This window comes from Ixodes scapularis, unplaced genomic scaffold, assembly GCF_016920785.2.
Source record: "Ixodes scapularis isolate PalLabHiFi unplaced genomic scaffold, ASM1692078v2 PGA_scaffold2__306_contigs__length_199485367, whole genome shotgun sequence".
Lineage (NCBI taxonomy): Eukaryota > Metazoa > Arthropoda > Arachnida > Ixodida > Ixodidae > Ixodes > Ixodes scapularis.
Window position 1 is genome coordinate 44,437,196 of NW_024609857.1, and position 13,807 is coordinate 44,451,002.

Below are 13,807 nucleotides of genomic sequence, written 5' to 3' on the forward strand. Positions count from 1 at the left end.
TACGTAGCGACACGGAATTGGACTCCTACTACCTCCTGAGTCCCGCTGCCAATGTGTTGGAAAAGTGTTTATCGGAATCCGGAATTTTTCTTCTTTTTGTTTTGTCTGTTATGACAAATTTCTAATTACAAACATAAAAATGAAAAAAAAAAACGCCGACCTTCGCTTGATTCGCGCGGTTACATTAAAAATCGTTTAAGGCACACCAGCTCTTTAGAAGCGTCAATCAGTCAGGGGGTTCGGGCTGTGCCGCAAGACCTCGTCGAATGTACGCCACGCTCTCAATATCGTTTTCCTGCACTGAACGTATATCGACGTCCTCAGGGCGCACAGCCATTCCTTCATTTTTCATAGGTAAAAACCGAATACCATAGGGAATTAAAGGAAGGTCCTTTTTAAGTGCACGCTGGAGAATATAGCAATAGAAAACTGCGTCCCAGCATTCGATGAAGACATGTCCTATGATTTTTGGTATTTCACAGAGCTGGCAGTTGGTTGTCCATGGAACTAATATTCCTTTACTCTCAAGCCACGACTTTACAGGAAGTGTGCCGCTTGTGGACCAAAAATAAAAATATAAAAAGGATTTGACCACCAGTTCGATCGGCTTCCTTTTAACTCTTTTTAGTCGGAATCAAAACTACCCCACGTTCCTTGTGAGCGTGGTCCTCCCTCGCCTGCTACACACATTTCAGCCACAAGGTTCACGCTAGCATAATCTTAGGACGACGAAGAACGAATCACTTTGAGATCACTGTATTTTTTGTGTATTTTTTCCAGTTTCATTTTTGACGCGATAGCGTTATGGAGCTCGTGTCGCGTCGGCCTCGGTGGCGTGGCAGAGAAGCCGGCGTCTGTGCCGAGCTGCGAAAATCCCGAGTGGCTGATAAGCTCATGACTTCACAGCCATATGACCTCGCCCGGGACTTTCAAACAACCCATAAAGCTTACGTGAAACGTGACGTCACGCATGGAATGAAAGTGATTAAAACATGACATGGGGGGATGCGAATTAAGGGTCGCCGCATGTCTCAAATTTCTTCACTTGTTCAAGTAATTTATTTGACTTAAAGAAAAATTTGAAAAATTTTAGGCGGGATTTGATCCCACGATTTACCGTTTGCCCCGCAGGTTGCAGCGAGCCACGCAAGGCACGCAAGGGTTGCACGGCCTACGAAGCGAGGAGAGTTTATATGTTTTTGTTTTTTCGCTATCGTGTTCCACTCTTGAAGGCGAATCTTTAGCGTCCTCCAAGTAGATTGGAGGACGCTCGGGCTTCAAATAATTGTGAGAATATTATAAGGAACTGTTTCTTATGAAGTGTGCGTAGACTTGATCTAGAAAATATTGCGAAACCTTCACTCTAGTTATACTCAGTTCTAAAACTACCTGACAGACGGCGCCAGTAACGCTAATGAGATCTCTCGTCGCATGTGCGCTTCCAGGGGAAAGCAACGCGCTTGCAATGAACACGCTCAAACGCAGATGTGTCACCCAGCCTATCACTACAGATTTGTACATTAAAGATCTTATGTTCATGTCTTATTAGTCGCAGTAAGGAAAGTATGGTATCTTACCCAGACAGTCAACAGTGTGAACATGGCAGTGCATCCGGTCCGATAGCCATACGTTCCAACCACATAACCGGCAACGGGAGGCGTGATAATAGCACTGTATTCAAAGTGAAGGTCGGCATAAAATTATAATCACAAGTTTCATTGCCGCATACAATGTTCACATAATTAAATAAACATCTAGCCTAAAACATTTGGCGAATTTTGTTTTAACATATGAGTGTCAGCGTGAGACAGTAAATTTTCTATTGTCATGACCCGACAATAAAAAATTCTAACATGAAGGATTCATAATTTAACAACAGGAGTTTCTTTCACAACCTTACGGCTTTTCAAAAGCTAATATGCGCCTAGCACGCACTCTGTCTTATACCCAGACCTTTAGTTCACTGCTCTGGATATTACGGGATGATCTTCTCTTAAAGTATCGAAGGGCTGAAGAAATCAAATTTGTGAATTGCGTTTTTTCCTCTAAATAAAGTCTGTATGACACTTTTAATTATGAAAATAAATTAAAGATACGCCATGTTGCCGTAAATCTTGGATTGACAACCAGGGGGTTTGTTTCTTGGATTTAATTTGGTAAACCTACACCCTCAACGATTGATTAAAATCAATGCTTCAAGAAAATAGCATTTTGAAATGTTTCACAGCACTTTATTCACTGGTTTACACTCCTCTTTTTTACCAAAATAGCACTCGCGGCCATACTGTAGAAAGAGCCGGTAGGTACACTGTAGCGCTAGTTTTGCTAGCTGACCACGAAAATACAATAACCGAAAAACGTATTTTGATAACTCAAATGAACTGATTTTAATATACACGTTTTGCTTGTTTGAACAAAGCATCTGACGAACCTAGCAAAACTGGAAGTAAACAACCTTCAATTCTACCTTTCTTTAAGGAATCGTTACAAAAGGGGCTGAGTAAAATTCACGTAAATTGTCTTCCGCTTACCCAATAACGAGGAACGTGAATATAGAACTGGAAATAAAACTGCTGGTCCGCATGTTGTCAGGGTAACCACGCTCTCTGAAACAGAAAAAAAAGTTTTGTTAGTTTTTGAAAACATTGCGTTTGCTAGTAGTATGGTAGAGGGGAGTGCATACTGGTAGAGTTTCAAATTTAAAACTAAGGTAAGAGCGAACCATAGAAAGTCCTCGGTATGCAATTCATAGTTATATAGCAGTAAAATGACGCCATTTGTTTTCTACCTGTTTCTCGGTTCACCTCTACGCAAAGTTACAGGACCAGGATTCTCTCCTATTTAAAATAGAAATACTTTCTACTAATAGTGCACATTATAACTCGAAAAGACTATTTGAGAGCTAGCATGGCTGTATTTTTGCTCTTACAAGTGTGTTATTAGTTCCTGATATTTGAGTCGATCTAAATGCAGCGTCGCGCATGCAAAGGAAGAAAAGTAGACATTAGTGAGTTTCGGTATTGTGTATCCGACCGAGAGCGAACACTGTGCTCTTGCCTTAGCGTTGCCTGTTCCACACTGCGCATGCGCGGAGCCCAATCTACGGTCTTGGATAGACGCATGGTGATAACGCGCATGCGCAGCGTGAAACTCGCGACGCTAATGCAGACGTACAGCGCTTGCTTTTGCTCCTATACGTAGTAATAAAACTTTTGATTGTTCAGCAACAATAGCGGCAAGCGACAGGTGTCGTATTCAATGATGTCCATGAAAAAAAGAAACAATAAGAGGGGTTTAATAGTCACATAAGTTAATTTGTGTCATGTATATTTTCAGACATGCAACGTATATGCAAGAGCCGCGATGGCCTTTGAAGTAACCGTTAGATTAATTAACACAAAAGTAATCGAGCAACAGGCTTGATGTTACTAAGGTACTATTCGAAACTCGGTGCAAAAATTACACACTAGTCATCACATTATAGCCCTTCCCTAAAGAATTAGCAGAGTTATCCAGAGTTCACCCATGGGCTTTTATTGCCGGAATGCGCATTCAATTACGAAAACATAGACGTACGATACATATATATTGTACTTACAGCACTAGTTTGATAACGTGACTGTAGCCACCTATGAACTGTGCTGACATTCCCAGTCCCGTGAGTACTTGAGACATATACACCATCCACAGCTTCCTGAGAAGAAAAAAACAAAAACAAACAGGAATAACACTTTATGGCTGGTCAAGAGTATACCCGCGATTTATTAACGATGTTCCTTCGCTAGGTGTTCGGCATTTCCTGAAGCCCAAAAGTAAAGCCTGTATAAAAGCGTTGCCGCGAAGCTTTACATTGATCGGTTAAAGGGTGGAACAAGAGGAGTGAGATGTTCCACGATGATTGGTTAACGGGGCAGCCCTGTGACCGAGGATGGTGTAAGAAGGAGAGTTAGACGAGGTGGGGGAGGAGGATGGGTTACAAGGTTCTGGAAGATCGCAAGGTTTTTCATTTCAAGTGTTCAGATGCCACGAGTTCACTTATTAAATGAAGAGCGCCGTGAACGTAGGCGTCTGGTTAAACAGGCTAAACCTGATGTTAAAACTCCTGAGACCGAAGACTGCGACTCAGAATTGCATTCGTAGAACTCAGAGTATTCCTAAGCGTTTCTAATGCTAGAACATCTCACGTATGCAACACAATTATCTAGCACTTTGCCATACATTTGCTTTTATCTTCATAATAGAAAAAGACCGAGTTAAAAGCAATCTATCACTTTTTTACATTGCCTTTCTCGCGTTCAATACATCTGTGCCAACGCTTCAGCGACGGGTGGGTGCTGCGGGGAAAAAAAATTGCGCGACGAGCACACAACATGATGGGTTTAGACAAGTGACAACAAGGTCGTGACGTGTTTTCCCGCCAAATTTAGCTTGGAAACTGAATTAGTGCATAGGTCACCTGGCGTAAATATTTCCGTTAAATTTAGGTGGAACCTTTATTTGTAGGTCCCATGACATCAATTTTTTTGTCATGTTTAGCGAGGAATCTGAATCGGTGCATAGGCCACGTGATGTAATATTTTTCGCTATATTGAGTGGGAAGCCTGCATTTTTCATTAAGGCCCTTGACGTCAGGTCAGGTTACATCAAGTATCCCGCCAAATTGGGCGGGAAACTGGATTGGTGCATAGGTCACCTGACGTCAATTTTCCCGCTTACTTTAGCAGAGAAACCGAATTGGTACATATGTCACGTGGTGTAAACTTTTTCGCTAAGCTTAGCGTGCATCCTGAATTTGTCTGTGGGGCCCGCGAGGCTACTCATGTGACCAATTTTTTCTCCAAATTTAGCTGGGAAATTTAATTGGTGCATAGGTCACGTGACGTCAATCTTTCCGCTAAATTTAACGGAGAAACTGAATTGGTGCGTAGGTCATGTAAAATCAATTTTCCTGATAAAGTTAGTGAGGAACATGAATTTGTCTATGTCCCATGACGCCAATCCCCGTGTTATAAATTTCCCTCCCAAATTTAGCAGGGAAACTAAATTGCTGCAAAGGCCACGTGACCTTAATCTTTCCGCTGAATTTAGCAACGAACCTGAATTTATATGTAGGTCCCCTGACGTCACGTCACGTAACATAGATTTTCCCAGCAAATTTAGCGGAGAAACTAAATTCGTGCAGAAGTCACGTGACGTCAATCTTTCCACTAAATTTAGCGGGAAAACTCAATTCGTTTACGCTCACGACGTCATGAAATCGGGGGGAAGGTTCCCAAACAGCGTTCGCTGTAAAATATCTCGACTCTGAAGCGAGGAATGCGCAGCCTGCTTTCAGTAGTGTCTCTATACGAAACTTTTTAAAGCCGAGAGCTGCTTTGATGGGCGCGGACAAATAAAAATCGACGCATGGTGCGAGAGACAGTGAGCACGGTGGATGCGGAATACACTCAAAACGTACATCCTTGATTTTGGCCCGCTGTCGTAAGTGCCCTGTGACTTCGCGCATTGCCATGCTGCAGCAACACACCAAAGATCAACAAACCACGGGGCTTAAGCGCGAAACACATGTACGACGAAAACGTCCGATCCGACGTGCGGACTGCCGGAATGACCTTCGGGGGCGAAGGTTTTCGTAGCACCGAAGAGCGTATAAAACCCTCGCCTCCGACCGTCGTATTGCCTGATCGGATGTCAGATCGGACGGTTTCGTCGTACGTGTGTTTCCCGCTTTAGATCTCATCACAGGCTTCACGTCGTTCTCAAGCAGATTACAGTACGACGTAACGCTGACACCGAGCCGCCTAAGCATCTAATATTTGGCTATCGTTTCTTTATAGTCTAAGAGGGCCGGGACCATACGTTTGCCTTTCGTCAGAACTGCCCGGAACATCTTTAGTCTTGGTGACGTAGTGTGCTTTAACTATTTGCTTGCACGCTTGGTCACCGATAGGGCATTATGGATCCAAAATTCGTCCCCGGTGACATGTGTTGGAGAAAATTTACTTCCTCAAGTTGATTCCCTCGTAGCAGCGACCCGCACACGTTTATACGGCGCTCCTTATTGCCTTGCGTAAATTGTTTTGACAACCACCTGGCGGACACATTAGGGTACTGCAGTATATTGTGAATTATTTGGTGCACCGAGCCATGACTAATGTTGAAATTTCAACCATTTCATTGATAAGCACACAGCGGTTTTTGAGTAATTAAAAGCCGTTCAACTTCTGGTATTGAGTGCGCTATCAACAGAGTGTCAAGAGTTCCGGAGCAATGTGCGTCAGTCACAAATAACTCTCCACTTTGAAATTTTTTGTACCACTCGTACACCTGTAGAAGTGATATACGGGCGTCCCCATGCTGCCTCAACATCTTACGATGACTATCCGCGGGCTTTTTGCCCCCTGTGGTTAATAGACGGATTACTCTGTGCTGCCCCTCCCGAGCTCGCGCACGCTTTCAAAGGGTGCGGCCATTTTGAGTGCTCTGGTAACGAGACACTTTCCATCAGGCTGTTGGACCGGCGTGCACAGCTCTGTCTAGCGCAGTGCCAAGCAATATCTGAAGCACATCAGCCTGCCGCGGCATTTCGCAAGTTTTATAACTAAATGCTGGCTACCTTTTTTACCCTGCCCTGTAATATGAGGCACTTTGTTGTCTAAGAAGCGTTTCCGATGGGACGTGAAGCATACTTCACTAAAAAGAATAGGGAGTGTTCCCGATATGCGAAAACTTGATTCGAAAAAAGGCACCGTGGAATACTTTGTGTTCTCGCAATCCTGGCTGTTGGTTGTTAATCCGTCAATGAGGAAGACCAAATGACGCTGGTGTCGTTCTCATCGTGGCGTGGGTGAACTGAAACCCATCATCCGTGGCCGCTGGGTTTCAATTTATCTTACGATGTACCGCAAAAGACTCAACGAATCATTTCAACAAATCCGGTGCTCTTAACGAAATTTATGTCCACGCGCTTCGTGCCTTTCTGCGTCACTTTCGATAGTCACGAGAGGCAGATACGGCATTGGATTCGATGTCTCGTAGCGCATTTTGCGGTCTATCCTAAGGTAAGACGAGTACAGCAAAAGATTGTTAATTTCACCTCTGCGGCTGTGCCACTACCGGTATTGAGGAGCACGGGGGCATTACGCAGTTACGACGTAACTAGCCGCTGAAAAATCAGCGTGAACTTGATGGCTTGTCGTGGTTGTGAGGTGGTCACGTAAATGGGTTTCTAAAGTATCGTGCTGCAATTTACTGCAGATGTGCCTGCAGGTGGCGCCTTCTTGATTCTAAATGTTAAGAATCCAGGTAGCACAACCTTTTGGGCCAGAAATTGTTTTCTTTAAGAGTTTAGTGTCTTGAAAATTGCAAAGATGCCAACGTAGAATCAAAGTTGACCTTCTTTGGTCTGAGTCTGAGTACCTTGGTCCTAAACCGCCGAACAAGTGTCAAAGTTAGGCTTCACTGCCAGGTAGTTTGGCTTTCACCGGGGCCTTCGTGCCTAAATCGTCAAAGCGATCTCAAAGTTAGGCTTCCATACAGCCTGTTCGTTTTTTTGTGGAAAATGTGGGCCAAAATTGCCAAGCATGTGCCAGAATTAGGACTCACTGCTCGTTCTCTTCTTGGTACCTGGCATTTTTGGCTTAAGTCCAGCGCCTTAGAAATAACGTGTTGAATCAAAGAAAAGCCATAGAAACGCCATAGAAATGTACTTTGGCGCTAACTAAGTCCTTGAGGCAAAGCCGCATTAGGACCATATGAAGCCCCTAGGATTGCCAAACTTGGGCCCAGTTAGGCCTTTATCTGGTGTGCTACCTGGGAATGAAAATTCTGAAGTAAAAGTTAAAAAAAAATAATATAGATATTTTCTTCTTACCACGTCCGTCTGCAACCAACACACATCTGAGTAACATCCGACAGACGGCGGCTGCGTTCTTCTCGCAAACTTTTAATTGGAAAGGTTCCGCGTCACCAAGAGCAGACAATTTTTGTCTCAAGAACGGCGCGTGCCTTTTCGGTGGTAGTTTCCATAGCAGGTTTATGGCCATTCACACAAAAATAATATTTAGACTGAACAGAAATAAGAAAAAAAAAAGGGTTATCGAGGTAATTGAACTAATCGGAGATACATTTTGTAAGCGGCTCTCGCCTTTTGTCCACTGTTACGCCAGTGAGACCTGTGTCGTTTGCAGACGGACGCCACAGGTAAAAGAAAACGGTCCTATTTTATTCTTTAACTTTTTACTCAAGTCATATTTTGTTTAAATATTTGGCACAAAATGAGCTGTCTTCTGCCCTTCTTGTTAGAACATTTTAGCACGATACACTAAAAAACCCATTTATCTAATCCCTTCAAAGGGCCAAGAAACCAGGGGTGTTTCACGCCACCAAGCGCGATAAATAGAGATTTGATAAACACACAAGTTATTCGAAGACACCAGCGTTTCCAGAAGCTGTACTGTCCAAGAGCACCTCTTGAGCGCTTCCACTTAAGTATGACGCCGCAAGTTGAGAAAATGTTTCTTAATTTCTTGACGTTTCTCTTGAAACGTTTACACACAAAAAGCGCCACCTACCGTCTGTGTTCTATGAACACCGCGGGTCCCAGGAACACATAGGCCAGTGCTGCGAAAACAATTCCAAGGAAAGCGTAGAATGCGCTTTTCTGAAAGAAAACCAACAGATCGTTTAAAACGCGTTTTCTTTGTCCTAACAATACCTTGATAACATTCTGAAGAATAGTGAAGTTCACTGACAAATAACTTTTTCTTGTAACAGACTACGATGTAATGCACAATGATTTCAATATCTATTCAACCTGAACTTTGAAAAAAGAAGCTATTATCTTACCAAGAACATGCAGCATAAGATACACCTAAACGTGGCTGTTCCTCGATCAATTAACCAGGCATTTTTTTGTTGTTGTAATTTCTTCGAAGATCATTAAAAGAAAAACTGCAATAAGCTCTATGATTTTTCCGATTTACACAAGTAAAGACTTAAAACGAAACTGTTGTTAAGCCCTTGAAGCTTGTGGGAAGAACTTTACGCGATCGGTTACAAATGCCTGTTTACCGGCGCGAATGTGTGGCGCTTCGAGCACACTTCGATGCCGAAAACAAGATGAAGCTCGGCTTGTTTCTCGTACTATCCCGCCAAGAGTTCAATTTCTATCGATTTTTTTTGTGAAATTTTAGTACAAACATCTAAACGCCCACATTACCAGTTTTTGTTCGTGGGCTCTGTTAGTCCAATGAAAAGCCTTAAAATGAAGAGCCCTCAAATTAACACACTAGATCCATTCCACCGTTGGCTTCTGTGGTGGCTTTGGTTAGTTATGTTCCCAGTTTGTTCCGCATCACGCAGTACGCTTTTTCTTTAAAGGTTGACTCAAGACGCCGAGTCAACTTTCCACTCACTGCTTAAACAAGACCACTAACTGAATCCCACCGAACTCATCTTACGAATGCGGCGGCGCAGAATATAATTTCACTCGGACATGCAATTTGTGCAGAGACAATAACTTGATATTTCAGTATATTATTTTTCACATTAAGCCCGACCGTAAATGGTGCTACGACCCGACAGAGCCAATCAAGCGGAGCCAAAGTGCATCGTTTCGAAGTTATTACAGAGTTTAAAAAAACAAAAAAAAAATATTTTTGCGCATTTGATACGGTACGATGCGACCTCCGGTACAAACTGCGCATATGCGAGTCTTCTGCGATAGCGCATGCGCAGTTCGTACCGGAGGGCCCACCGTACCATATCGGGTATGCGAAAACGGTTCCCTAAAACTGACGAAAATAATTCCTGGATAAGGGGGCAAGGGGGACAAGGGGCAAACAGAAATCTCCGGTCGCGCACCAGTCATCTGGTGCGCGACCTAGCTGTGGTTGGAGACTTGAGTTTATCCTTTGTCTCCTTTGTTCCCCTTTGACAGGGATTATTTTCGTCATTTTTGTCAAACTAACTTGCACCTTTGCATTTAATTGCCCTATCAATCATGCCTAAAACTCCCCACTGTCGCGGTCCGTTTGCTAGCACTGCTTATATCAATCACACGAAGCGAATGCGCCTCGATTCCGCGCTTCTTCTTTTTCTGCGCGTGAACGGTTTCGTTGGTGCAAGTAAACGCACAAATACTACAAGCGCCGTGACGATGCACTTTTGGCGCTGCGTGATTGGCAGCCTCGGTCGCACTGTTTGCTGTGGTCGGACTTGAAGCGAAACGGTGCAGAGCCTACCGTCCATACTCGGTGCCAGTTCTTGACACGAACTCTTTTTGTACACTACTCCCCGTAGAAAGAAGTCATTGATCTTCGTATGGTCTGCTGCGAGCCAGACACCTAAACGATTTGTTGGAGTGCTTATAAACGGCGAGACTCGGAGGAAACGACACCTACCTTGAAATGACAAACTATGCCGGCAATGATGCATCCGATGCAGTAACTCGCAAACTGCACCATGTAAATCGTCCCTATGCGTGAGCTTCTCAAGTGGAACTGAAAAGCGAGGAACCAGGGGAAAAAAACTGTCAGGAACTACCGAGAGGGAAAACTGTTTCCAGAAGCTTTCGAGTGTCTACTTAACCCTGATGTCATCGTCAGGGAGTGGCGTTATGTAAAAATGGTCACAAATGCTGATTGGCAAAAGCGGCGTATGCCATTTTTGTCACTGAGATTGCTTTGCCATTGGAACACAGTACCAATGATCGCCCTTCTCGTTAGTTATAGCCACTGAGAGTTTAAGAAATGTAGGATGTGGCTCATTACATCCACGCTTCTTGCTTCGTGAAGGGTTCTTCGACATTCTTATCGGCTAATTTCACAATCTTATTGACTGTGGAGCGATGTAACATGACCCTCATGCCTCGACACATTCTACACTTCTTAAGAACTGACTGCAACTTATTTTGGAGGCTATGACAGAAGGGGTAAGATTAGAAGAACGTCGAAATACCTATATAAAAGAAACAAATTTGCTCGCTGTTATCACATAGAAGCATAATTATGAGTGCAAATACAACCGTAACGATTCACGTGGAACACTTGGTATTTATAGCTCTGAAAACCGAAGTAACCTACTAATTAACGCATCATACGATCAGTTCTCAATTGCTTTATGGAGGCTGTTTTGTTCCTCGAAAGGAATGGAACAGCCTTCTTCCACCCGCCCTGACACTGGGTGACTTCTACCCGTTTCCTCTCGTGAAGAAGTTGAAACCCATTGCGTGGTAAGCGTTTCAGGAAGACGATACAATTATTTCCAGGCCAGGACGCTTTTTCAGGAACCAAGAAGACTTGTACGACCAGGGTATAACCGCTAGGGGGGGAATAAATTCGCTGCCCTCTGTTTTGCAAAAGTGTAGAGGAGCTAACCACATAACATCCGCTCGTAATAGCAGCTCCATTCCTTCGTCATAATAATCCGCACTTAGAAATGCCCCTCGAACGTACATGTAAAGACACAGTAAAGCATTATTATTAACATGGTACGAGCATATAAGGGGTGATCATTCTCTAGGAAAGGTAATTAGAACACATTTCGTTATATCTAGGGTACTTGTCGAACCGGCCGCCCAGAACACCTCTCTAGAGAACGGTTAAGGACGAGGGCTAATCGCTCGGATTTCAGAATTCATAGACAAACCAGAGTCATTTGCATAAACCCTAATTTTTAAAGCAACATAATTTTGACCGTTAATAATAAACAGAGGAACTTGCAGTGCTCACAGACGGAATATTTTGTTGCACCCAATAAAATATCACCAGAGTCAAAAGAAGCCACAACTACAGAAACAAATTTATAACATTCTTTGAGCCAAACCTACATACTTTGGTTATTCGATATGCCTGCCTGTTTAAACAGCAGTTTAGAATAAGAAACGAAAACGAACGCTTTTAAGTAACTTAGGAATAAAATATCGATATGTCCCTGTCAGTTTAGCTGTATCAAAGAGGTCTGGTACAGACCTCTTTAAGATTCGGTTCCAGCGTTGGTTCGTTGAATCCAAGAATGATCCATCCCATCATAATTGTAATCATGTCACCCAGGAACACCGGGTCCAAGAAAAGCTTCTTGTAATTGACGCTGTTGTCTTCTGGGGGCGCTTCGGTTATTGACGTAGCTGTGCAGGAAGTATGAAAGAAATCAGGCACTCCACAATACACTCTCAAAATGCCCGTGCAATAATTGTTCCTACTACCATCGAGGGAACCAATTATTCTGATCCGTGCAGTGAAATTGGCCAGTGGCAGGCTCAAATAACCCTGTCGACCTAGAGCTTCCATTTTTCAACCGTCACAATGAGAATGACGCAGTATCACAGCACATAGTTACTTTTTAGATCATAGCCCCTCTTTTTTAGCCTCGAAGTTCGCTCTGTTTCGCTCTCTAACCACAATGCGGATAAAAAAAAAAAAGAAATGACGCACGGGCTTTTTCAAGATGTATTTGTCTTATTTCTGCTAGTTGTACATTCGAAGACTGTCCTTCTTACCTTTACCTTTGTTGACCCCCGACCCAAGCGAGGCGATTACTGGAAAGGATAGCATCGATATTGCACCGATTACGAAGAATGGCAGCGGGAAGGCCCACAACTGCAAGATATCGAAAACGTACCAGAAATTAAGATACACGTTTCCCGTTTCGTTAAAGTCGCCGAACAACGCATTCAGCGCCCGGTCGCCTATACTTACCTCAATCAGGGCTCCACCGATGGCCGACCCCAGCATATTGCCGGCTCCCCAAAGAAATTCAAGGAAGCCCTGAAACATAAAGCACCTCCGTGAAGCGTTGGTTTTTTCGGAATCGTTGTTTTCATTTGATACTGCTTACATCAAAAGAGGACGCCAAAAGCATTTGCATTCAGTGCCGTCGAAAGGTGATTATTAGGTGTGTGAATACTAGTAGCTCAAATCGAGTGGTGCAGCGTCATCTCTAGCTTCAACACCACTAATGAAGCCAACTGTCGTGTATTCCAATTGCATTGTGAAGGTTATGAATGACGTATTTTGTGCTATTCGAATTGAACCACTATTCGCCCACTCCTAGTGATTGGTTTTCAAGAAAACTACGTGATACGTTGAATAAGAAAGCAAGGTGTCATTAAAATAAACATGAACATCGGCATAAGGAAATGGAGGGGCCTGTTTTAAGAGTTTCGCTTGTTGGCCAAAAAGTTTATTCAGCGTGATGGGGAGAACTGGAGAAATTCAGTTAAATGATATTTTAAACGCCATCCAAATGCTCTGTGGAACTAACCAAGGTATCTACGAATATTTAATAGATTGAGAGCAATTGCATTGCAAGATCGCCCTGGATATATATTTGAGCTGACCGATGCCTGTGATCTTTTTGCCACTTTTTATATTCCGTCGGTAATTCAATTACTCCGTGCACTATTAAAACCGATGCTGATATCGAATCTACCCGCAGCTTAGCAGTGCCGAAGCTAACACTTGAAGATGTGTTTTTGTAATTAATGAGCTTGCTCCGAAAATTCATCCGATGAAGACATAATCCCTGCTTTTATTGTAAAGAGACATAGCGATATTTTTGCCCCAGCGTGGCTCCATATTTTTAACATATATTTAGATGGACATATATTTCCCATAGGAAGGAAAAATAGAGTGGTTGTCCTGGTCACACTGAGTGCGTTAGTAAGAAGAGACCAATTTCTCTTCTTATCTCTTTTTCTAAGGTATGTGAAAAAAGCAATGTTTAAGCTTATTTACTTTCATTTTAAACCGTATAGCTGTTACTGTCATTCCAAACCATATCTCTGTCTAAACCAGCGCGGTTTCTG

General features: G+C 43.2%; 1 protein-coding gene across 1 annotated transcript in view; it reads right to left on the reverse strand.

Moving 5' to 3' along the window:
• Window positions 1-1,535: 1,535 nt before the first annotated feature.
• Window positions 1,536-13,807, reverse strand: part of LOC115332824 (MFS-type transporter SLC18B1) — a 47,289-nt gene continuing 35,017 nt past the window's right edge. The window contains exons 5-12 of the mRNA XM_042291360.1: window positions 12,699-12,767; window positions 12,488-12,599; window positions 11,973-12,127; window positions 10,404-10,502; window positions 8,574-8,662; window positions 3,599-3,694; window positions 2,532-2,606; window positions 1,536-1,671 (exon numbers count right to left, since the gene is read on the reverse strand). Of these exons, the coding sequence (XP_042147294.1) occupies window positions 1,536-1,671; window positions 2,532-2,606; window positions 3,599-3,694; window positions 8,574-8,662; window positions 10,404-10,502; window positions 11,973-12,127; window positions 12,488-12,599; window positions 12,699-12,767 (831 nt within the window). The remainder of the gene's footprint in view (window positions 1,672-2,531; window positions 2,607-3,598; window positions 3,695-8,573; window positions 8,663-10,403; window positions 10,503-11,972; window positions 12,128-12,487; window positions 12,600-12,698; window positions 12,768-13,807) is intronic.